A 25,952-nucleotide genomic window follows, 5' to 3' on the forward strand; every position below is an offset into this window, starting at 1 on the left:
TTTTTCCCGTTTTTTAAACGAAGCTTACCTGAATTTTTATTCATTATTAAAGTCAAAGAATGAAACTATTTTCCCCACTCATAAATTAGATTATGATAATTACAATTATAAATAAGAATATTAATCTCTCACATTTGTCTTGTGAACGTTTTATTTCGTGGAATTCATTTAAATCCACTGCAATTCGCAGTAATGCTTTATTTCCCGCCATTTTGATTTTTTCGTAATTTCTCAAATATTTGGCAGTTTGTTACTTTTAGCAATAATTGGCAATGTCCCGTATTTTGAATCCCAATTTCCCGTATTTCTGTTGAGAAGATATGGTCAGCTTAGTTTGCAATCTTTTGCCACCTGGTGACAAAATAAAAACTTCACAGCAATCAATATCCATGGAGGAAAGATCTTCCATGATCAATATCAGTCAAATCAAACCTTGGACGGAACTAGTACCGGCACCTGACTTCGATAATGAGAGTTATCATCACCGTGATATCTTTTATAGTACTTATTTGAGCGAATAGATGGCAGCAAAAACCCTGTGATACCAATTGCATCGATGATAGTGAAACAGATTTTATCACGCGAAATCTGGAAGTAAGGCTTTATTTTTCACTCAAATTAGAAATTTTACTCATAAGTGGGATTGTTTTTCTTATATTTAGTCACTCTTTAGGCGTTCTCTTTAGTATCTCACTGGCGCACTGAGCTATAAGTAAAGCGATGTCCCTTCATCAATCCCCTGTGGTTAAAATTTTGAGGTTATGTTAAAACGGATGGAGTCGCGACGCTCCATGAGAGTAAATTGTATCCTCATTCGAAATGTTCGATAGTGAGTCAAGTCTGCCTGTGGTTTTTATTGAAATAAAACTCCTTTAGCGTTTCCTGTTGATCCAACCTTTTCTGCTTCTATGCGTTTGAAATTCCCGGGAAATAAATTAATTTGAATTTCTAACAGAATTTTTTTTTCAGTTTTTATTTTTAAGAAAAATATTCAAGAGGAGTGAGTTGAGTCATGTCAGATAATCATGTTGAAGGAGATACGAAGCCTGTGAAGGTGAACATTGAAACTTCTGTTGCAGCCCCTGTCAATCCTATCAACGAAAATGATTGGTGAGTTTCAACAGTAATGGTTATTATTATTATCATTAAATAATTACTAATTCATCAAGACTATAATTTATTTTCTTTTTTGTGAAATAAAACGCCGATATTCCCTTGTCAATTTCATTTCCCCACCCCACAAACGTAAAATGTGATAGTCACCATGTTATGGCACATACACCCCGTGGGGCCAGACATGGCTCTTGGAGTCATTTGATGACGCCCTCAAACCTAATTTTGTAAAAGTGAGTTTGCTGCATTTCCTGGTTCTTTAATATTTTTACCCCAGTAACCATTGAATGGATGACAGCAATGAAAGAAACAAGATTTTGATTAAACTATAAGTATTTATTCAATTATATATTAACTATTGATATAAAGTTTTAATAACAATTATCGCAATTGAACCTTTCTCTCAATATTATAACAGAACAATAAAACTTAACAGTCTCACCGCCATGTCCAGGTTTTCACGTATTAGTTCACATCGTCCAATAGACACTCCCAGTTGTCTACGTCACAGCAGAAAACTCCCCGACACCAGCTTCAGACGAGTTTGGTATCTCCAAACACACGTTGAGGTCACATCTCAGCCACTGCATAGGGAACTGGCCACTAACCAATCCACAGGCGACGGGATCACGACGACGTTGGGTTTGCACATGAAGTCCAGCGATAAGACGGGTGAGGTGCCAAGGGCACAGCTCTACAATTTCAATTCATTATTTTCGAGAGACGATCTAGCTCACACCTTAACAGGGCGTGACGCCTTAGTGATTAAGACAGGACGGTCGGAAGTAGTAGAATCGAAGAAAGAAGCACATCTCTATCTGGTTTTTATATAGGAGCATTCCCAGAATACTTTATGATGGAACCAATCACAAGATCGAAGGTGCGGTGTTGAGCTTGCATCTAATTTATATAATTTCATGAGAGAAAAGGAAATATTGTAAAAATTATAATACGGAATCTGGCAACCAAACATAAGATGGTGGCCAATCGGTGGACATACGATCCCAGAGACAAAAAGGTAAAACAAACTAAAATCTATTAAAATGACTAGAATAAGGATGATTCCCACGGGGGCCTAATGGTAATGTTAAAAGTTAAGCGGCACATAAACAAATTGCTTGAGTAGTGACCCACTGTGTAATTTTATAAGACAGAGTGGCATATTCCCAGATCACTCAAGTTAACTGCGGTGCGGTTGCACATCACTTAAGTGACTTAGTGGCATATTCCCATGTCTATTTACTGTCCGCGACGCAGTTACATATCACTCAAAGTAACATTTGACATCATTCCAGACCAATTAAGTGTGCGGTGCATTTTTAAACCATATAAGTAACCTGCGGCACATATTTAAGCCACTTTATTGATCTGTGGTACCTTTACATATCACTTAAGTAATATTAAACACTGTTCAAGAGCACTTGAGTAGTCTGCGGTGTTTCTAAATCACTCAATTGATCCGTAGCACATTTTCAGGTCATTTAAATGACCTTCAGAGGTTTTTCAGATCACTCAATGGAACAGGTGCTGTATAATCCAACTTCTTTGATCCACTCTTTTTCGGCACCAAACACATCTGACAGCAGGGACGAAAGTTGCCTGCTTTTAGAACACATAACAAAAGCGGAAACCAACAACAATATAAATAATTATATATTCTCAGTATAAAAAAAATGAAACCCAGACTCTGTTTGAAATAAAAACCGATCAGGGCTCTCCATTTATCCAGACTCTTTTAATGAATTAAAATATTTCTTTACAACACTGAAAACGGAAGGCATGCCAATAAACAGGGCAGAAGTTATAAAAAAAAAAAAGGTATCGGGAAAATACAACCTGACAACAAAAAAAAAAAATCCAGGCTAGTCCTAGTCACGAGACAATGACGTGTTTAAACAATGGAAAACAAAATGACGGCATTTCAAATGTTATATGAAGATTGTTATTTGTATAGCCCATATTACTAATGCCACCTGGAGTGGAAAAATCTAGAAAAGTTACTGTAACTCTGCGTCATTTTGCCTGCCTTGGCAATCTGGATTATACTGCATGTTCCATCTCGGAGCAAATTTAAAGATCACTGAAGTGATCTGCGGTGATTTCACATCACTTGAGTGACGAAGTTACGAATCAATTAGTGTCTAGTAGCTCATTTATGGATCAGTGAAACATGCCGCTGCACATTCACTGATCAATTGATTAACCTCCGGCGTTGGCCTAAATCCCATCTAAATAAGTGGCCCTTGCAATCAATTTTCACTCTATTTCCAATGAAGTGGCCCACCTTCTCTTAAAGGTTAAGCATGTCATCCTTGTCATATTGCGAGGCTTGACGTATCAGAAAAGCATTTAGGAGCACCAGCCATATTTCTTAGGAGCCAGCACTGTATTTTGCTCAAGAGAAACAGTCCTAAATGATATCTTTGTTTAGATATCAAGAAGGTTTTTTTTTGAAGTTTTTTTTTTTTTTTTAATTGTTGTAATTGATCTTTTGCAATGCACACTTGCTTTTGACGTCATCGTTCATCTAGATTTAAAGTTTGCTCTGATTCTTTTCTTTCTTTTTTTTTTAATAGCAAAATCAGCTGTTGGGTTTGCTTTGCAAACGCAGAGGATGACCAGAACGCAGAATGGGTTCAGCCGTGCCGTTGCAGGGGAACAACCAAGTGGGTTCATCAGAGTTGCCTGCAGCGCTGGATAGATGAAAAACAGAAAGGCAACACGGCCGCGAAAGTATCCTGTCCTCAGTGTAATGCTGAGTATGTGCTCGTCTTCCCACCTTTTGGTAATTTTACAGATGTTCAAAGTCTTGCATTCCGAAAATAAATTCTCTGTTGTCTGTCTTTATAATTCAGAATCGCCCAGTTAGATGCTGAAATTGAACCCACAATCTTGGGTTTAAATTAAGTTTTATTTCCCCCGTCCATTTCGGGCATTTGCCCTGCTCTGACGAACTTTTAAAATAGCCTCTCTTTCAAGTCAGGTCCTGTTTTGTTTGTATGCAAAATTTGGTGACGATCGGCCTAAAACTGTAGATTTGTATAGAGAACATATATGCAGAGAATCAATTTTATATATATAGATTAAAGTTGCCAACTCTCTGAGACTGGCTCCTGAATTTCAACTGTATCTTGTACACTCGTGGGCCTATAGACCTTAATTATTTCATACATTCGTATGTCAAACTTGCCGTAAGAGTGCTCGTCTTTTGATGATGGGTACATGCAGTGCTTGTGACTGACTGGAAAATAGATTGATCTCTGCTCTAAATGGTCGAATTGGAAATATGATGAATCATGTTTTTTTTGTCACAGTTTCTAATGATCTGTTTTGTTTTTCTTCTCATGATTGTGGTTTGAGTATAGTAGTAACCTGGATGTTGATGATATTTGTGTTTTTGCATTTTTAACACTTTTTCACTTTAAAGGCATATTTTCAAGTTTTAGTGCATTTTTTAACATTTTTAAGCGTATGTTAATTTCATTGTTTTATTTGTACTTTCCGTTATAGAAAATAGGTGAAGTTTAGTTTTAATTCCAATGTTCAATTTTATAGTAAAAAAAAGTCCTGGGCACTTCAACAAACAAAAAAAATGAAAGTGAGGAACTCCGATCTTATATGGGATGTTGAGCGAGTTCTTTTCATTGTATAAAAAAGGTTGATCGTGAGATCCTGATAGTACTTGCATGTACTACAGGAGAAAATTTTCAAATCTGCAGATTCATGAATAATGTTGGTATGTATAGTAAGATTTCGCGCAAGCTTTGTTTTGCTTGGGGAATATCGAAGAATAGATAGTGTACCAGGGCTGGACAGATTAGGGATTAATGCTTAATGGGCATGCAAAAATTCTTAATAGTCATGTATTTTTTTCAATCACATGCCTGAAGTGAGCACATAAAAACAAAAAGAAATTGAAACACTTTTCGTGTTGTGATTATCAGCGGCGATGCAAAATTAGTCATTTTACAACTCCCTAAAACTGTATGGGGTTTTAATGGTACATAAATAGAGCGTGTTCAGGAAGTTTACCTGATATAGTAATATATGACATGTAAAATGAGCACGTTATTTGAATTCTTTTCAATTGACGGTATGTTTCACTAACCGGTTGAGAAGAAAAAGGCTTGAATAAGGACTTCCTGGACATGTATAATAAGGTTTGTTGGTGGTGCTTCCTAAATTAGGAGTTACTAGTTATTCTTATTTAATTTCTGGCTAGGACTGTGTTAGGCAGTTGCGATAAATTATATAGTTGATGCATTTTAATCTATTTTATTTTGATATTTGCGACTTGGTGCTACTCTTGTCCCTCACACCTGTTCAAGTCCGGTCCTGGAAGTAAATAAGCTATGACTCCGTGAGCAAAATGAGCAGTAACTCACCAAATTCTTTTCAGACACCAAGAGCCTGAAAAATTGACCTATCAGATTTTCGATTCATAACTGCACAAATGTTTTTAAGGATCAAGATCGATAGTCCAAAAATTGATAGATTTGACCTCAAATCTCTAAAAACAATTTCTCACAAAAGAGGCAGCGTGACAAATAAGATTGAGGAAACTGCTGATTTTCATCATGTAAACAGTAACAGTAGTGATAAGGCAGATTCAGATGATTTATACTAAAAGTTTTGGGTGTTCATTATGATTTTTTTTTAAAGAACATTATGTGCTATCAACTATTATATAAAGCTATTTTGTGCATTCTTAACAATGAGAAATGATTTTTACAATGAAATAAGTAAATCCGGTAATTTACTAGTATTTTTTAGGTATGTAAAATATTAATTCTGCATATATTATTCAGTCACATGCTCGACAAAGGCATGTAAATTTTTGGAAATTTGTCCAGCCCTGTGGCGTACATAAGATCAAACTTCAGCATTCTGTTTCCCACTATTCAGTACTCTCAGGAAACCCCCCCCCCTTCTTCAGCACATTGATGCTATCGATAAAGTCAGAGAAGCTCTTCAGGTGTGCTAAAGGTATACCTGAAGAGCTAACAGAGACAAAAGGTTGGCGAATTTGATATTATGAAGTTTGAAAAAATTATATGATAAGGGAACTTATTGACTGTAGAAAATATTTTAATGTCTTCACAAAAGAAAGTCCGAAACTTTTGAAATTGAAGAGGAATTAACTAAGAGTAGATCTGAGATTTTTCCTCAAATATACCCCCAATAACACCTGTTGATGTTGAAATTTACCTCAGTTTTGTATTTTAAATTTAATACTAATAAATTATGAAATTGTTGATTTAAAAAAAAATCCATTGGCAGTTTTTTGATGAAATGAGAATAAAGGTGGTTCCCAACCTTATGGATTTTTTCTTTCTTTAACATAATTAGTTTCCAAAGAAATTTGTTATTTTAGTTTCATTTTTGTGTCCGTATTAAGGAATTTTTCCCCCCAATTTTTAAGGCATTTTTATGGTTATTTTGTAGGTCAGCAACATCTGGGACTTGGTAATAACACAAGATGTGATTTTTCCTACTGTTAAGCTGTAATTGGGATAAGAAAATGGGGAATATTTTTGATGAAAATGAATGCATGAAATGTCTTGTTGTGCTGTTGATTTTGTTTATAAATGTAGATTTGGCGAGTATAGATGGGAATTTCCGAGAAAAAAACAAGTGTAAATAAGCATTGTTCAATGTTTAGAAATTGTTCAATGGTTTTTTGCATGGTACAGACATTTACAAATCACAATAAAAAAACTAGGCACCAGAACAGTTTTTACCTGAAGGAAAAGGTTCAAACATCTTTTAAATAAATAAATAATGTGATCCTCATGCATTCCCAAGGGATCAGCATGATCCGTCCAGGGAACCTTGTCAGTGTTAGTAAACATCAATGCCCGAACCAAGATTCGGACCCAGACCTGCACAGTGAGAGGCTAGCTCTCTTACCACTGGGCTGCCAGTCTTTTGACTTTTTCAGGGCATAGTGACCCTCTTTTACATGTTGAAAGATAAACTGCTACACAAATATCAGACATTTTGTGCTGCTCTAAGCCTGCAATTTAATAACTACACAAAGAAAATTTTAGGTGCCAATACCAATTCTTTAGTTGCCATGGCGACAGGAATTTGTCCATCTCCGCATAGTATGAAAATTCCATCTGGTCAATCTGCAACAAAAACTGAAATCAGATAAACAATATAAAAAATTATAACATTTATTTCAGATGGACAAAAGAATTCTGTAATCTGAATATTCATAAATTTTATCTGTTCGACCTCTAGAGTTATCTTATCATTGTTATTGTATGAAATTAAAAATGCAAGTTATCTGTCGCTTGTGTTGAGGAAGTTGTGATCACTGTTCATTAGTCTCCAGTCCTGTGCATCTCTAAATGGAATCACTTCTGCTCGATCAATAGCAGCTTTGGCACTGACTTTACTGATATTCTTAACCCAAATTCTTAGTCAAAATGCAATAAAGGAATCCAATGCTGTTGCTCACTTTGTCTACAAGTTCTGTGGTCGTGATTCGACGATCTTGCTGCTGCTACTCCTTTATTTGTGTTTTCAAGTTTTTTTTTATCATGTTGAAAAAAATGGTGTTTCCATACAATTCCACACTCATGTGCGGGTGACCGACAGCTTCTGTAGGCAAGGAAAAATTCGAGTATTCGCATTTGGATCGCCTATATACACACATGCCTCCCTAGCTTCATTCATTTACCAATGAAAAATTATGGTCAAATATTTTTCAGGCATCGTAAGTCAAGGAAATAGACTTTTTCTGGATATTATGCCGAAAGAAAAGTCATCTGTTCTTCCCTAGTGATCAAACCCAAGTCTTCTTGCAAACTGGACAAGTGCGCTACCATATACACCACTGGAGACGTGACCATGCCTTCCTTATTTCACGCACTTTGGTGTGAGCTGCTGAAGTAGAGAGCTATAACTAGCCTCCCTTAACTTCAGCAAACCTAGTAAATCTTTAAAAAAAATTGAGACAAGCATTGTCAAATGTAACTAGATCGTATAGTGCAAAAGGAAGCATGTAGGGCTCTTAATGGTTTTGTTGCCAAACATATCAGTGTAGCGAGTCAGCCAGGCCTGCTTCGAAAACGGTATCTGTCTTTATGTAAAAAAAAAATTGTCAAACTTGAAGTGCTTCGGGGAAAATGATCATACTTTGAGTTATTAATGATAACATTTGAGATAAACTGGATCAAAGGACTTTGATCCAGTTTATCTATACTCCTGATGATACCAACCACTAGTGTTGGGGAAATGTTGAAAACTAACTCAAACGGATGACCGTCTTCAAACCCAAAAAAACAATTTTCATCAAATGATGGCCACGAAAACCTTATCAACTATTTGAGTTATTGTTGGTATTTTGCAGAGATATTGTTCTGAAAGATTTGGACACTCATCATTTTAGTTATTTGGTGCTGTTCGTGCAAAAAAGGCTAGACAGTAACTGTCCTGCAAACACGTGATCTTGAGAAAAAAAAAAAAATTGTTTCTGTGACTATAGCAGTGTCACCATGGGCGAAATTTCAGAGTCTGGGAAAAAGAAAATATTTATTGTAACATAATCTCAACAGTTATAAAAAGTGTGACTTTTTGTGGAAGACGGTTATGTGTCATGGGATTTTCCACTGTGAAAAAAATTGGAAAAAATCTTGTGTTTTGGTTAGTTTATTGAAAATGGAATCCCCCCCCCCCCCTGAAATGAAAGCCTGTTTTTAAAACCTTTTCTTTTTGTGTTAGGTCCTCTTGTCCACCTACTAGATTTTGCGGATCGTATGATGTATAAAGTCTGCCCATTAGCTACAGCTGGCATTGTTGTTGGTTCGATTTATTGGACTGCTGTTACCTATGGTGCTGTAACAGTCATGCAGGTCTGTATCTCTCTTTTTTTAGAATAACAACATTGCTAAACACTGATTTTGTTCTCAAAGATATTGCAGTGATTTTAGAGTACTGATTCCGAATCTGACATTAGTTTTGTCAGATTGGTTCTAGTTTTTGAGATAAAATGAAATTTCAGTAGTAATATCATAAGCAGCATACAAATCACATTTAAACTGTCTTATATAAAATAAATACAGTAAATGATTGGCAGAAATACTTATTTTTGGGTGATATTGAGGCACTGGTTCCAAATCAAGAATTGGTTTTGTCAGATTGGGTTTAGTTTTTGAGATGATTAAAGTGAAAATTAAATTTCAGTAGTACAATAAATAAAACCTATTTGGTGGGGGGGGGGGGGTTGGACACCTCCTTACATTGAACGTTCTGAATGGAACCGCCATAATCCTGTAACACAATGTCCCCAATGTTGTACCTCTATATCTTGGACATCTTTCTAATTTGGATGGATTTGCAGTGGAACAGTGGGTGTCCAACTTAAATTTTACTGTAATACCATAAGCACCATACAAATCACATTGAAATTGTGTTATAAATGAATACAGTAAATCATTGGCAAAGATATTTCAGTTATTTTGTAGTTCTGAATCTGGTATTTGTTTTGTCATATTGGCTGCATTCTCTGAGATAAAGTGAAAATTAAATTTCAAATAGAGTAATACAGACTACATTCAAATAGTGCAGAATATGCATTATTCCAAATAGTGCAGACTATGCCAATTCCAAAGACTAGTGCCAATCCAGCAAAAATAACATCAGTTTTGAAATTGGCAGCCCAAAAATACCATAAAACAGTGGAAACTTCCTTGAGAACACAATTTTTTTTGTTGTTGAGCAAGTGTGATTGATGATTGGAAGTTGCTAAATATTATTTATCATTATCTTTTAAAAAAAATTTTTGAAGTAAGTTTTGTATTACTAGAGCAGAGAATGAGGTTATATAAAAAAAATTTAAGTTTCACATGACAATTTTATATTTATATGCACAAGTGATTGAAATTAACATCGTCAGAGGTGATTTAGTGTTCCTTTTGAGTGATTTTCCTACTGTAGCATTCAGTGGGATGATAGGTGAGTATATGTTGATAAGAAAATGTACTAAAATATATTGTAGTATGGTAGTCGAATACACCATAGGATGCAGAACTGCGACTAAAAACTAAAATACACACTGTCACCCAGGACAAGTATCCATTTATGTGCCTCCAACTGGCAGTTTTGAACAAAAAAAGGTGTAAATTTGGTACCCTTCCAGGGCACCAGATCCTTCTGTCCTCCCATAGTTATGGCCCTGGTAGGATGTTCAGGAATGTGAGTTTGATGCCCAGTCAGTCATCAGAATCCTTCCTTACATGAACATAAAACAAAAACAGCCACAAGATGATAGCAGTGGCCATTGCAAGTGCTGGAAATTCCGTGTGTATGTGCCAGATATAGATGCACAACAGCACACTTTTGTTGTAATTATATATATTTTTTAAATAATCTGAGAAGTCTGGCTTCTGCACGGGGACAGAGGCTGTGATATTATCACCTGGTAACCATCTCAGTTGGTATGGTATGCCCCCCAGTCTAATCAACCCTCGTGTGCAGAAAATAACTTGTGCTACAAAAATTATAGTGATCATAATGTGTCATTTGTAAATATGCTAACTTATTTTTTCATCCAGGTGTGTAATTTGCTAGAATCGGTTCAAGTGTTTGTTCGCTTGACTGAGGGGAGATGCAAATTTTTTTTATAATCACCTTATTCATGGTTTTTACAGATTCTTGGACAGAAGGAAGGTTTGTCAACAATGGAGCAGACAGACCCACTCGTCTTACTGATTGGTTTGCCAACAATCCCAGTGATGCTGATTCTGGGCAAAATGCTAAGGTGGGAGGACTATCTTCTGAAACTATGGCGCAGATACTGGAATCGCATTCCTGGACTGAAAATGTTTCTTGGTGGTAGCTTATCTGGCGAGAGGGGCCTGTTGCAGACCAACGGGTCTACTCATGATCTGCCATCTTTCTCAGACCCAGTATCAGCTTCAAGGGTGCTGTGTGGTGCTCTGTTACTACCAACCATGGCAACAGTATTTGGTAGAGTTTTCTTCAATCATTTACCTTATAACCCTCACAGAACGTTGCTGGTGAGTTGCCTTTTTTTTAATAAGCCTAAGCTCTCCTCTGCTGTTTTGAACATGATGTGCGTCATACATGCTCAACCCATAGCTCGGAGGCCATATTGTGCCCATCTAGTCATTTGATGTGGCCCAAGACTTCAAACTTAATTTTGTAAAAATGAACTAAGCATCACAATTCCGGAACACTTAATTGATCTGCAGTGCAATTCCACATCACTTAAATGGCCTGTGGCACATTCCCAGATCATTTGATAGGCATTGAGCACTGCTCCAGAATACTTAAGTTAAGGCTTGACAAATCTGGAGGAAAAAAAATAGGCAGCACATTCCATAAGTGAACAAATAAAATTTCCACATTTTCACTTGCAATATTCGCAGAGATATCTGAATTCAAAAATCGAAGAAAAGTTGGAAAACAAATGCTGTCCATTAGTTTTTGTTGTTTCCCAACTTTTCTTAGATTTTTGAATTTGAATATCTCTGAGTATTGTACTTAAAAACATGAATTTTCTATTGGCTTCAGGAGAAATGTGGCAACAACTTTTTATTGGGTTGTTCGTATGAAAATTGAATTTTTTATTTTAGTAACTATACAACCCCTTGTAACATGAATGACGTTGCTGAAATTCCTTTGAAAGAATGACTTAGAAAACTGACAGATATTAATTTTGAAACCATCAGTCTATTGTAGGACACTAGTAAATTTTAATTTCTAGATTAATTGGCAGAGATAGACTTGGAAGTCTGGGGGGACATGATCATTATTGTGGGGGGGGGGGTGCGCAATGATGGTAATGTCAATTCATATATATACATTAGATCGACTCCACCTTTGAAGCTGCGGGTGGGGAATGCTCCCTCCCATATCTCCACCCATGAAAAGAAGTATAAATATTAGAGATATGGTAAATATAGAACTCGAGCCTTATCTTTAGATACAGCACAGAACGGTAGCTGCGTAAAATATTCTATTTCTAGATTTACTCGTATTACGAGGAAAAATTGCGGAAAAATAAAATAAACCCTTAACTTATATATAACTGCACTAAGTACCATATTTACTTGCGTATAGGACAAGGGTTTTTTATTCAATTTTTGCTGCTTCAAAAAATTTAGATTGTCCTATATGCATGAGCAAACATTAAAAAAAATTTGTCAAAATGATAATTTTGACAGATTGAAAAAATGTTAATTTGGGATTTGTTGAAAATTCAATATTGGTGAAAAAATCAAAGTTAGAATCAAAGTGTAAAATTAATTAATGAAATAATCAAAAATTGATGAATGAAGCAGTTTGAGACTAATAAGAGTGTTCCAGAATTAATGAAAATTCAAGGATTTTTAAAAGAAAATCTCAAAAAAAGTTTTCAATGCTTTTGGGGACCATTGTTTGATTCATGACCCTGGGCTAAACACAGGGATTCACACAGTGGTATCAAAGCTGGAGGTGTAGTTTGTGCTCAAGCACCCACAGTATTTTGTAACACCATTCTGAATACCCTCAGAATTTATTCAGAAATTCCCTACACTAGGGGTTCTCAAACTTTTTCCATCCATGGCACCCCCTTTTCCGTATTCAATACTTATCTGCAAGCTCCACTGGCTCTCCAGAACTGTTTAACAAAGAATATTTTTGAAAACCTATGCAATAATACCCCAACTTAACGTCAACCTGCATTCAAATCGTCTTTCGCCATAAAAATCTAATGCTGTTATCTGTGAATAAACGGAATGAGTTATAAATTAATAAATCATAAATTAAGGAGGATAATAAATAATTAAGCTTAAATAACTAACCTTAGTTAAATAAATTAACCTTAATAAATTAAGGAGTATTAATAAATCTAGTTTTCCTTATTTTGATATCTAAAATCATACCTCATCTTGTATGCAAGTAAATACAGTATTTTCAGGGCATTACAATGAAGGCACTAGGTTTGCCTGATAAAAACGCAGTAATATAATAAACTAGTAAGTATGGGGGTTTATTTTTGTACAAAACCTTGAATGCTATACCCTGATTGTTGATTGAAAATAATAATAGGTGTTGTATCATATGTTGATATGAAAAGTGAGTCTGGAGTTCACTCTTGAAAAAATAAAAACATGTAAATTATGAAGAAGCATAAATTGTTCAAGTCGAAAACACATTATAATAAATGCATCAACCAATTGAATGTGTATGAAACAATATCTATATGTATAGAATTCATTTTCTGCATGTGTCTGTCTGTTATACAAATCCACAATTTTAGACCGATCTTCGCCAAATTTCGTTTATACACCAAACAAGACCCGAATTAAACTATAGGCTACTTTAAAAGTTCATCAGAGCTGTGCAAATGCCTGAAATGAGAAAAAGAAACTTGGGTAACAGTGGCTCTCGTGGGCCTCAACAATGACTTTTAGAATGTTTACTTTGGTTACCATGGTTCTCAAACAGTGTGTATCAGACATTCTTTTACAGTCATTTGTCTATTCTGAAATGCTGCCAGTATGTGAGCAGCGCCAGGAGTATTATTGTTAGTAGTCAATATAACATGTTTTTCAATTATTTCATACCGAAAAACTTTTCTATTGTACATCAAGTGAATCAAGAAACCCTGCATAATATGTAATATTGAGTTGCTACCTAGCATTTGCTTCACAAAAGAGGGTAGCCCTAGTGAATAGGAAGGTAGTGCTTGTAACTAGCCATTAAATTCAAATATCCAGATAGAGATGGTATCACCTTCATAGGATTTTTTTCTGCGAAATTGAATTGAATTCCAAATTTGTAACCAATTCCAAATTTTTGTCAAATATCTACTTTGATGAATGCAGATTTCAGTGATATATTGCAAACAAAAGACTAAATTTCTCCTGAACCAAAACACTTATATGGTTTATTGCAGGCTGTAGGAATGGACAAGCTCTTAGTGAAATTGAACAATTTTGTAGCTAGAAGGGCGTTTGCGGAATTGGCTGTTACAGATTTTTGTGACAATTCAATTTTGCTTTTTTTTTTTACCTTTCAGTGCTTGTAGCTCATCATTTTATCCAGATATTCTGATGAAAATGGTGTTACGTATAGGATTTTTTTCTACTCTCTATAAATATGTGCTTAGTTTATGTGTAAGTCTTTCAGAAACTTTATAAATTTGGGGTTTTCAGACTTGACTCATGTCCCTTCCGTAATTCATGCTCCAAAACAGTTAGTGATAAAATAGGGTTCCTGTGGTGTTTTATGTACTATTTGGGCTCATCTATAACCCTTTTCATTTGGTAGATTAGGTGCAGTTCACCTTGTATAATTAATTTGTTTTGATGTTATTTCATGTATCGAATTCTCACGTTTTAACTTTATTTTTCAATACAGGGAGGCATAACATTTATCGCAATGAAAGGTGTTTTTAAAATGTATCTCAGGCAGCAACAGTACGTCAGACAATGCCAGCGCAAGATCTTGAATTATGACAAAAACTCTGTTTTCCCCCACCCAATGGCTTCTGGGTCAGGACTTAATACCAGCACAAGTAGTTCTAGCAGCAGCAGCAGTAATAGTGCCATGAGCAGTAGCACTGACCTTGAAACTAGCTCTTCGAGGCAGTGAGTGGAAAGTTGGCGAATTTTTTTTTTTTTTGTATGTATAATGGATTTTTATGAGCGAAAAAAATTGTAAAGTCATAGAGAAACATATATATATATATATACTACACATATATGATTGTTGAACACATTATGGGGGGGGGGAATTTGTATCAAACATTAGGTACAGCTAAGAATTGACTTATTCATATTTTCTACATAGGACATAAGCAATGCTTAATACAATAATAAAGGGATTTATTGAATTTCTAATGGGGGTATTTGGTTTAAATGCTTTTTTTTTTTTCCAGCAACTTATTATGAACTGTTCATAGTTTCGTGATTTCATTGCTTATAGAATACAATATGCTAAATGAGATTTTTATTCCCTTCACTTGAACAAAAGAAAAATATCCATGTATTTTATTTTTTATTATTTTGTTTAGATTGGTTGTAAAAAATTATGTAAGGATTTATATATATTCTAGGGTGTGTAAGTAATGGTATTGCGAGAGCATGTGTGTGTGAGAGATGCTTAAAGTCATCGTGAAATTGTTTATCGAGGAAATGTTATACCACTAACCGTTTTTCACGTGGTGCTATGATATTTTTAACCTTTGTTGATATTACTTTTTGTATAAAAGACTATTACTTTGTATGAAGTAATCTTTGAATAACAGCTGTGTTTTAGCAGAGTAAAAGATCCTCTTGTTGCCAAATTTCCCCAGTGTTCATTTTTATTGAAATTCTTCAATTTCTTTTTTCTTTGTAAAAAGAGTTAAAAACTTTAGATCAAGGGGAAAGAAAATATTAATGGTCATGTATTCTCATTTAGGAAGGTTAATTGGCTCTATAAGATAGTTTAATCAAAATCTGTGTCGTGATTTGGGAAATTTATTTTATGATTTCTTATAACCCTGTCACTGAACGTACTATGCTTCAGATTGTGCATTGCACTATGCAGTGAATGAAATAGTTCTAAAATGGTCCAAAGCATATGAAATTGTTAATTGAGGGTTTTCGAAAAATGGCGTTGTGATTAAGATGAAGGCTTTGACCCTGTCTGCAGCTGGCAAAACAAATACAGGCTTTAGCAAGATGTTTTTTTCTTCGGTCCGCAGCACATCAAGAAAAGAGGCTTTTTGGGTATACCGCCAAGGCGCACTTCAGGAAGAACCATGTTATCAAGCACTTGCCTGGATTATAACAGGACCGGTGTTTGATTACCCAGTTGAGATAACAAACTTTCCTTCCTAATTGTGCTCCGGAATAATATTAGAAAGTCTCTTTAATAGACCGGTTTTAGTGTTTGTTTGAATTTGTCTGAAGCACAGTTTTAACCCATTGGCACCAGTTAAAAAAAAATTGCCATTCAACATTTTAATTTTTTTCTTTGCCAATAAATGGTGGGAGTGGTTCCCACTCAGTGTTTCTTTTCTTTCTGAAAATCAAAGTCATCTTTAATGGATTAAAATAATCCTCATCCAAACTGATCGAATGGTAATGTCGGTCTTGGAAGAATAATTATAAGAATACAGATTTTTATTTCAATTTTTTTCCCCTTGCAGGTAACTTTTTTTGCATGTGTTTATTTTATTTCTTATGGCAAAAATCTGGAGTTATAGTTAAACTCATACAATTACAAAATTATGCAAATTACTGGCACAGGCCTGTAATATAAAAGTTGTCAGAAAAGTAATTGTTTATTTTTACATATTTTTAGAGGAATGTCAAAATTCCATCGCCCACCAATTTTTTAAACTCTTATTTTATCATTTCCATTTGTGGTATGTGGGGTATTATTAAGCATATGAGAAAATGTATGAATTAATTTAATTTCTATCATTTATGGATTAGAGGAACAGTGCTACTGCATTTATTTTGATGGACCCGCCAATTATGAGGCAGAACCTATTTGTAGTACTCCTTGGTTATGCTTGTGCTTACTTTAGCATGTTCTGTGTGATCTCTAATTTGAGTGACTTCTGCACACTTTTTAGCAGCATGAACTTTTTAAAATTCTCTCATTTATTGTCAGTCAAAATAGAAGGAAAGTTTGATGTTAATGCTCGCCTGATCTGCAAATTCTGACACTTTCGTCGATTCAGTATCGCCAGAGTCATCACTTGGTCAATGGTGATCTCATTTCCGGATTTTGAGAGCCCACCAGAATGTGCTTCACTTTCTACTGATGTGGGGCGATCTTTGAAGCAGCTGTGCCACTTTATCTATGTGGTGCCCATTGTTTTGTTACTAAAAGCTAATTGAATCTTGCAGATTGTTTCCACTTGGCAATCACCAAGCTTCACACAAAATTTAATGCAGTAGCGGTATTGAAGTTCTTCCTGCTATTTTGTCAAGGACCAAAAATGCAACTCCACTCACTTACACTTCCCCACTCATTAGTGGTCTGGTAAGCTGCTGTGGTCATGTTGACAGACTCTCATCGTGAGAATCAAACTCCACTGTCACCACAGTGGTGGTCGGCTGAAGTTGGTTTTCTGCGGTTCCCAACTTTGAGGTGTGAATGCGAGCTGATCTCCCCATTAAAAAGTCTCACAGCAGAGCAACAGACTTACAACATTAAAATTATTCATTCATTACACTTCACACACTATGAGTTGAGATAAAAAGCTTATAGTTTAAAAATTTGATTGCAGATAGCAGCATTACACATAACAAGCATTACACTGAAACAAACTTCATGGAAGATTCACTATACATTAGGGTGGAACGAAAAAGGGTGTTTTTTCACTTTTTTTGGAAATTGATGTTGCCTTAGTATTCAGAAGATGCCTTTCTAGGTTTTAAGAAGTTATACCAAAATTTAGGAAAATATTTTAATATCTTGAGGTTCCTCGTGGACCCTAAAGGGCGAGCAAAAAGACTTTTCTAAGTATACATTATAAAAATCTTTTCAAACATAAACAAAGTTGATGATTTTTAAAAAGTGTTTTTAAAAAAAGAAAAACATTCAATTTAAAAGTTATTCAGTACATGAGGCAAAACTGAATATATATATATATATATATATATATATATATATATAAAAACCCAGAGATATACTCAACAAGTTAAGAGTTCCATATATAAGTTATAACTGACAAGCTTATTTGCAGCTGTCATGGCAGTTGAAAGGAGAATTTTTCAACTGCCGAATATCCGAATATAGTGATTGATAGAGGGAGATGAAAATAAACCTTTTTTTTGGGGGGGGGGGGAACAAAACTATAACCATCCAAATTTTAAAAAAAAATAGTTTGATGATATATGTGTCAGGGGGATGCCTCTATTGCTTCCTCTGTTATCACACTGTTATAACATTTAATTTTTTTGCAAAATAGTCCGCTTGTTTTTCAAACGATGGAAGAGTACTCCTTGATTTTATTCTGGCTTGAATGAAGCCTTCACGACTCTCGGTTGTTGATACAGCAAGAGATGCTTCAATTACGAGTCGTATGTAGCGTTCAACTGCTTGTGTGTGAGACAGAAAATTTGGTATAGATGGAAAAGCAGGTTCAGATCATGTTGTGGGTCCATTTCCTGATTTTTTATAATAGGTGGTTCAATCAATCACACTTGATCCCATGAAATTAGTTCCGAATAGTGCTTAGCAGAACAATTTATTTTCGGAACATGGAATGTATGAATTTCTGCTTCTGATAATCCTTCATTTCTAATTTTTATATTCTAATTTCCATATAAATTTCTAATTTTCATATTGTTCTAATTTCTAATTTTCATATTCTAATTTATAATTTTCATATTGTTCTAATTTCTAATTTTCATATTATTCTAATTTATAATTTTCATATTTCATCTAATTTTAAATTAGTGGGCTATTGTTATATTTGGCTTCTCTTTCGTCAATAACCCAACATCTTCCAGCACAGCATTCACAATAATTGCAGCTGATCGATCAGACACCAGTTCTATCACAAGCAAGAGGAACATTTGGTAATTTAGTTCTCATGTGAGAGGACGATGGTAGAACTTCAAAAGCAAATGAAGTACTTGCTTCTTCACCGATTGATGGACCAGCTTCAGTACTTGAAGATGGGAATGCTAACTTCAACGGTAAACTGTGTTTTGGCTCATATCTCACTTTCCTCAGAATTGTTGGATATAGATGAGTTTTCAGTGGTTGATGAACTAGTTTCCGCCGTTTCTTCTTGAGATGACTTCAAAATGGGATACCATTTTCATTTTCCTTTTTTTTATTTTTTTTTTCAATTTCTCCATTGTTAGGAAATCTACTCGACTAATGGCCATCTTGCGTGTACTTCCTTGATCTTGCAAGAAATCTCTAAATTTGGGAACTTTCTCAACTTGTTACACTTAAAGTCTTAAAAATCACATTAGCATACTGCATTGTCGAACAATTTCTGTGCTTCGCACTGGAAAGATTTCGGGTTCAACTTGAAAGTTTGAGAATCTTTTCCTTGTTTTCATATTTTTCTGAAGATTCTTGTATTTACAATAAAAGTCTGAAAAATTTTCGTATCCGTTGGTGAGAAACCGCAGGAATTGAAGCAGTTTTCCAAATATTTTCTATCTTTGGCACAAGAATGTCTGCAATAGCTGGATCTTTTCTTGATTGCTGTGCTTTCATATTGCGTTGAGTCAGCAAATAACAAAGCATAACATCGCCATAGGTGGGCAAAACCCGAGAATCCTACTCTTTAGGATTTCCTAAAATGTCACAACAATAAAAGCTTCTGGTCGTCATTTTGACTGCTATACACCCTTTCAGTTAAGGGGTAAGATTGCAAATGAATACTGAAAACAAGGGAAAAAAAACATAGAGGACACTGAATGAATCACGTGTTCAGGAGAATAGGAAAGCCTCCTCCGTGGTGCCATGTTACAGAATTCCACTCGTGCATAAAACTCCAGGGAGGATGAAGAACCTCAAGAAGTTTGAATTTTTGGGAAAAAAAATTAGGTATGGCATTTCTTCACGTAAAGGCATATTTTAAATTTTATTCAATGGCAATTTCGAATTTTTTTTTTTTTGTTTTCGTTCCACCCTACTACATATATATTCCAACATGTACCAATTCGTTTGAAGTTCCGCATAAGAGTATGAACAAAGTTTATGGCTAGTTTAGTAGTAGTGGTCTGGTTAACAACTGGCAGCTTTTACAGGCAGGAAAAAGTCACGCTGGGATCACCTTTATATGTGCACTAAACCACGCCTCCCTGGCTTCAGATTTACACACAAAAATTTATTCTCAGATATTTTTTGAACAAACCTTGTGAATGTGTGCCCTCAACGTATTTATGTTGCCAAAGCTGTGTGCTTGTTTTTTGTTCTTGCTGGTGCTACCACCAGTCTTCCATATTTTAAATGGAACATGGTAAATGCTTGAATTTTCAAATAAAAGTCTACTTGATGCTCAATATGAAAGATTGTCCTACCCTCATGTTGGGTTTTAGTGTAAGCAAAGATTTCAAATAACATACCGATTATTCTTCTGTATCATTCAGGAAATGCTCAAGCCTTCAATATAAAATAATTAAAAATACAATCATTTAAAATAAATCAACTTGCACTATTTCTTTGAAAGGGATCGTGGTTGGCGTGAAAGGGATATAGTTGTGACAAGAATCATTCATGTTTCTATTATTTTCTATGGAAAAGGTTCGATTTTTGATTTACAAGTGTTTGTCATTACGGGCACATCCACGAATTGAATTATGCTCATAAATCAGAATTCCACTATAGTTTGGAAATTCATGTATGATTTTTTTTTTGCTAAATGATACTACACAAGCATTATGTGGAAAATTAATTGGGAAGGAACTAATCAAATATTTCCAAACGATAGTTTGTATAATTTCAAAGCTATTTTCCATTAATATTGAAATCAATTTCTGTGAAAAATCATTGTGATAGAGGAGAGTAGAAATAGTATTAAAAATTAGGACCTAAAATTATATCGGGTGCGATTAACTAATTCTAGAAAATTTTTCATGACTTGAACTTAGCAGCTCTGTTTAATCTTTCCATATTGAGTTTATGTATTGTATTCCTATAAAGCAGGGGTTCTTAAAATTTTTCTACTCTTGGCACCCTTTACCCTAATGAACACCTATCCTCGGTTCTCCAGAGCAGTTTAACAAAGGATTTCTTTGAAAAAAATGTTGGGCACCCCTGGCAAAGGTTGGCGGCACACAGTTTGAGAAGTGCTACTATAGAGAAAAATTGACTCGCATCTTTGCACTGTACATTTTATTAACAGTTAACTTTTTTTTAATGTTATCTCATAAATTGAGCATGATAAAAAAAGCTTACTTAAGATCGGGTTGCTGTAATTTTCATATAAATTTATCACTAAGCTAAACAAAATTTTCTTCTGAACAATATTTTCACAAAAATCACTATTTGAGCTGAAAATTTGAAGATTCTGAAACTTGTTATTTTATTTGGTTATTTTATCTTCAATTTATTGAGAGCGAGTTATTTAACCATTAGTCTTCCAAGCTCTATTGTAACAACTACTTTTGCCTAAAAATATATTGAATGGGATAAAAAGCATTGAGTGAAATTATTGAAAGTTTTCAAAAATTGAATAATAAGGATGGCATCAAAGAATACATTGTTCATACGATTAAAACTCTCGAAATATATTTTTATTTGTATTTTTAGGTAATTATTTCTGGAGAAAAAATTAGCAATTTTCACCAATCAAATTCATTTAATTCATTGACTGTATTATGCTTCAGGACAAACTGTAAGATGTATACAGTTCTGTACATAAAGTTCCTGGATTCGATTTTTTTTGGTTTTAATTTGTTGCACCATACATGGAAACAAAAAAAAAATAATTGGTGTTATGAAGTGTCATTTATACCTCCTGAATCTGAGTCTCATCTGAAGGGATGGTGGTTCGATTCCCTGTGGAGGCAGATCAATTTTCTTTCCTCAGTTCATAAGGATCAATTGATCATTCTTTTCTTAATTTTCTTTGTGTCAGTCAGTTGTCCAAACCTTTGTATCGCCTCATAAGTTTCCATCTAGAATTCCCCAATTTTGAAATAGAATTTCATGGCATTGGTCTCTTTTCTGCTCATATCAGAAAAGTGATGAAACAGAAAATATCAAAGAATCAATGTCATTACAGTAATACGTCAGCTAAGGAAGATTTTTTCCCATGTGGTTTAAGCCTTGGCTAATGAATGTTCTTGTTTACATGGATGCACACGCTAACCTAACTTAAAGGTGTAATTCCATGCCTATAATTAGAATTACTGTCCCTCGAATCCAATTAATTTATATATGCTTTAGAATCACTTTCTCCACATGTGCCTCCATTAATTTCTCTGAGTGGGCTTGTATGTGTGTGAGCCATTTCATGTGAAATGAAAGATTTAAGGAGAAAATGTACCCCTAAAAACAAAGAGGCCTAGACTCGAATGTTTTCAGTGCATATGATCTTTTGGGACAAGTCTCTTAGCATCAAACTGGATTGTCAGGACATTCAGAGATGGATTAAGGTCAGTTGAGGCCCTTGGCATAGAAGAAAATATTGGGCTCCCTTTTTATATATATATATATATATAGTTGTGCACATCTAGAAATATAAATTGATTTTCTGTGTGTTTGTGCTATGTACAAATGTCAACTTTAGACCGATCATTGCTAAACTTTGCATATATACCAAACAGGTCCTGACTTGAATGATAGGCTATTCTAAAAGTTTTTCAGAGCTGAGCAAGTGCCCAAAATGGGCAAAAAACTGTCAGGCAACAATGGTTCCTGGGCCTCAACAATGACTTCTGGAATGTTTACTTTGGTTTCTGTGGTTCCTTAACAGTGTTTCAGACATGTATATGTCTTTACAATGGTGTGTCACTTTAATGTTGCCAGTGTATGTATAATAATTTATTCCTTTATAATGGTTTGTCACATTTCTAATCCTTTCTGTAACTTTTTTCCCTTCACCTTTGATGCTGGGGGGGGGGGGCATTGCCCCTTCCCCGTATCTCCGCCCATGGGCAGTACGCAAATGAATTGAACAATTTGCCATAGAAACTCGTGGGAGAATCTGTTTTGGATAACAAATGTGGTTCCAGGAAGAATTACCTTCATTAGCCAAAGTATCACTGGAATGTAAATATTAGAGGAGGGTGCGGGGATGACACCTAATAGTATTTGATCCCCATTGATATTGCAACGAAACACGATTGCCAAAAATTTAGTGCAGGAAATGCTTGTACAGACTGCATATGCAGACTGCAGTCTACAAAACCAAGACACTTCTTTATTATAGAAATTTTAGAATGTCCATTCTTTGTTTTTTCTGCTGCGAAGGGCAGGGAAAGTTCTCCAGTGAATTTGTCATTTCAATTTTTTTGTATCTCGTGTGGTTTTACTAGAGTATTTATAACTTTCGCTTTATTTCATTTATATTATGAATGAGTCTACATGATGAAACGATGTAAAAGAAGGGTTCGAAGGAATATCTGGGATTCAGTTTTTGAATCGATTGCATCTGGTTAATCACTTTGTAGAAATGTTGAAGAATTATTAAAAGAGACTTTTTCAAATGTGGTTTATTTTTTAAGCTTAATTTACCATCGTTTTGTTATATATATTTTTCAGTATTAATCATGAACTTTGCTATCACATTTTAAATATGGTCAAACCTCTGTCTCTCAAAATTGACGGGGCCAAAATTTTTTTTGTGATAGAACGTTTTTGAGAAAGTTTTTTTGAGTAAGAATGAAAAATTACGCCTAAAATGGTGAAAAATTTGATAAAAACAAAAATACTGTACTATATTTAACTACGTACTAATTAAATTATTAGTCTTAAGTTACACACAATCGCACATATTATTTTCAATCATGCTATTTGCAAATACATTAAAATACGTTCAATTATTTTTTGTTTAATTTTATTTTATTTACATACCTTATTTAAAATCTGTGGGTTTAGATTGATTCATATTCTTTTCTTCATTGAGCTTTCACAATTTCATCTACATTAGCAGGAGCTGCAAATATTTATCTTTTCAGTTTGCTCCAGAAAATTTTGCAGCATTTTTCACTGTTATTTTTTTCTAATTCCTCTGGGGTATTTTCTGCTGAATTTTGGTCACCCAAGTTGGCTGTACATTCAGCAATAATTTCGGTCAAGGTGCTGCAAATTTATAGTGAACTTGTCTATTTCCACAAAATCGGAAAATGAAATTTCTAGCTTCAAGTGTGTTTTTTAATAATGTTGTGATGTTCTGGAATTTCATCTTCAACATTATTCCAAGATTCGTTGAAACTCGAATTGAACTCTTCATCACTTCCAAACCTGCAGCTTTCTTGAAGCAATTTTGAATTGTCGGTTGGTTGACTTTTTGCCATGCTGAACAAGGCATCAACCCTCTGTCAATCATGGTATATCCACCTATGATTGATGAGATCCATCAACACAATGGCTTTTAATACGTGCAAATAATTCTTTCTTATCAGTTTTTTCACCTCTAGAGAAAAGTAAGATTTACGCAAAAGAAAAGGAATTTCTGTGTGTTTTTTTTTTTGTATCATTGGGCTTGGCATTTGAGATAGTGTTTTTTGAAAATTACTTTGAGACAGAGGTGAGAATGCATTGATTTAGTATACTAAACACAAGGATTTTTTTTTTTTTATTCTGAGACAGTTTTTTGAGAAAGAGGTTTGACTGTATATTGTATTTTTATATTATAGTAGTTATAATGTGTTCATGGTTACGTTTGCAATCTACAGGAAAACACAGCATCACTCAGCAGATGTGATAAATTAAAAAGTCTGTGAAAAATTGTATCATGGATTCATAATTTTTTATTTCATCAAATAATGAAATTGAGAAAAGGGTCATTTTAGTGATATGCAGATTGACGGCACAGTGATTTTGGCAAGGAAATTTTGGAGAATACAGAGCCAACACATGGACGTAGTTGTTGTGGAGCATGGATAATGGCAGACAATATTTTTCCTAATTAATTTGTTTATGGTTCAACCAGTTTATTTTAAACTATGTTTTTTCAGAGTTTTTATAAAATCATTTATAACAAAAAATGAATAATGCACATAAAAATTTGTGTGTGTGTGTGTGTGTATATATATGCCTCTCAACCTTCGATATAGGGAAACTATATTCTGCAGCATGAGAAGTCACTGCACTGCAAATTTGATCATAAATGGACTATAGTATATCTCTCTATATGAATGTTTCATCAAATTTCCTTATTTCATTATACATATAACCATATAAAGTTGGTCCCTCTTAAAATGTTCCCACTCATGTTTTCCTGTTTAGAATGACATATTTTCGTGGTCTCAACTAAGTAATTCTCCTTAAGATTTCCCACTTACAATGTTTTTTCATGATGCTTTTTCGAAAAATGTTATAAGCTAGATCCACTGTATACTATGTACATTGGAAGTTTAAGTGAGCTCTATCGTATTTTCGTTTTGACAAAATGGCAGAAAAATCTGAATGCTACTGCATTAAATTTTGTGTAAAGCATGGCGTTTCCCGAATGGAAACAATCCGGAAAATTCAACAGGCCTTTGGGGATGAAATAATGGGCACCACACAGAATAAAGGAGTGATACAACTGTTTCAAAGATGGCCGCACATTAGTGAGAGACCACTGTCAGGCTGAACTTCTTATTTCACTCCAGTGGTGTAGTTCATCATGAGTATGCATCACACGGCACAATCTCATCACCAAGGATTACTACCAAGATATTCTGAGTTGCCTTCGTGATGCTGTGAGACACAAGCAGCTGGACTTATGGGCTGCGGGCAATTGGCAGCTCAATCGCGATAACGCATCCACCCATTCTTAACATTTGGTGTGTCTGTGTTCATTTTGGTTTACTGGCCAGACACAACATGCCTGTGCTTCATCAGGCTCCCTAATTTTAAAGCATATTTTTGTGACTTTTGGCTCGCCTTCAAGCTGAAAATGCCCTTGAAAGGGATCATGTTTTGGTCAAACAAAAATCTGATGGCAGTCTTTTACACCTCACTCATCTATGGTGTGTTGCGACTGGCAGATTCTACAGGCAGATAAAAAAATCAAACATGCTCATCAGAATCGCCAACATGCATGCATGAAACCATGATTTCCTGGCTTTATTGGTTTACGCACAAAAAAATTATGGTTGGATACATTTTGAACGAACCTTATAAAGGATATTTATGTTTTTCCCAAGGATTATGTCACTCTTCACTGTCCATACACCCCAAAGAATAATGTTTTG

At 34.7% G+C, this 25,952-nt stretch overlaps 1 protein-coding gene across 1 annotated transcript; it reads left to right on the forward strand.

Annotated features, from left to right (window-relative positions):
- Positions 1-836: 836 nt before the first annotated feature.
- On the forward strand, positions 837-15,421 carry LOC149077578 (E3 ubiquitin-protein ligase MARCHF5-like). Its single transcript, XM_089245148.1, has 5 exons — positions 837-1,110; positions 3,690-3,898; positions 8,845-8,975; positions 10,773-11,141; positions 14,494-15,421. The coding sequence occupies exons 1-5, from the start codon at positions 1,013-1,015 to the stop codon at positions 14,725-14,727; spliced, it is 1,041 nt and encodes a 346-aa protein (XP_089101274.1). The 5' UTR covers positions 837-1,012; the 3' UTR covers positions 14,728-15,421.
- The last annotated feature ends 10,531 nt before the right edge of the window (positions 15,422-25,952 follow it).

This window comes from Pholcus phalangioides, unplaced genomic scaffold (assembly GCF_987345545.1).
Source record: "Pholcus phalangioides strain wild (caught in Gottingen) unplaced genomic scaffold, Ppha-v1.0 ptg000015l_1, whole genome shotgun sequence".
Taxonomy (NCBI): Eukaryota; Metazoa; Arthropoda; class Arachnida; order Araneae; family Pholcidae; genus Pholcus; species Pholcus phalangioides.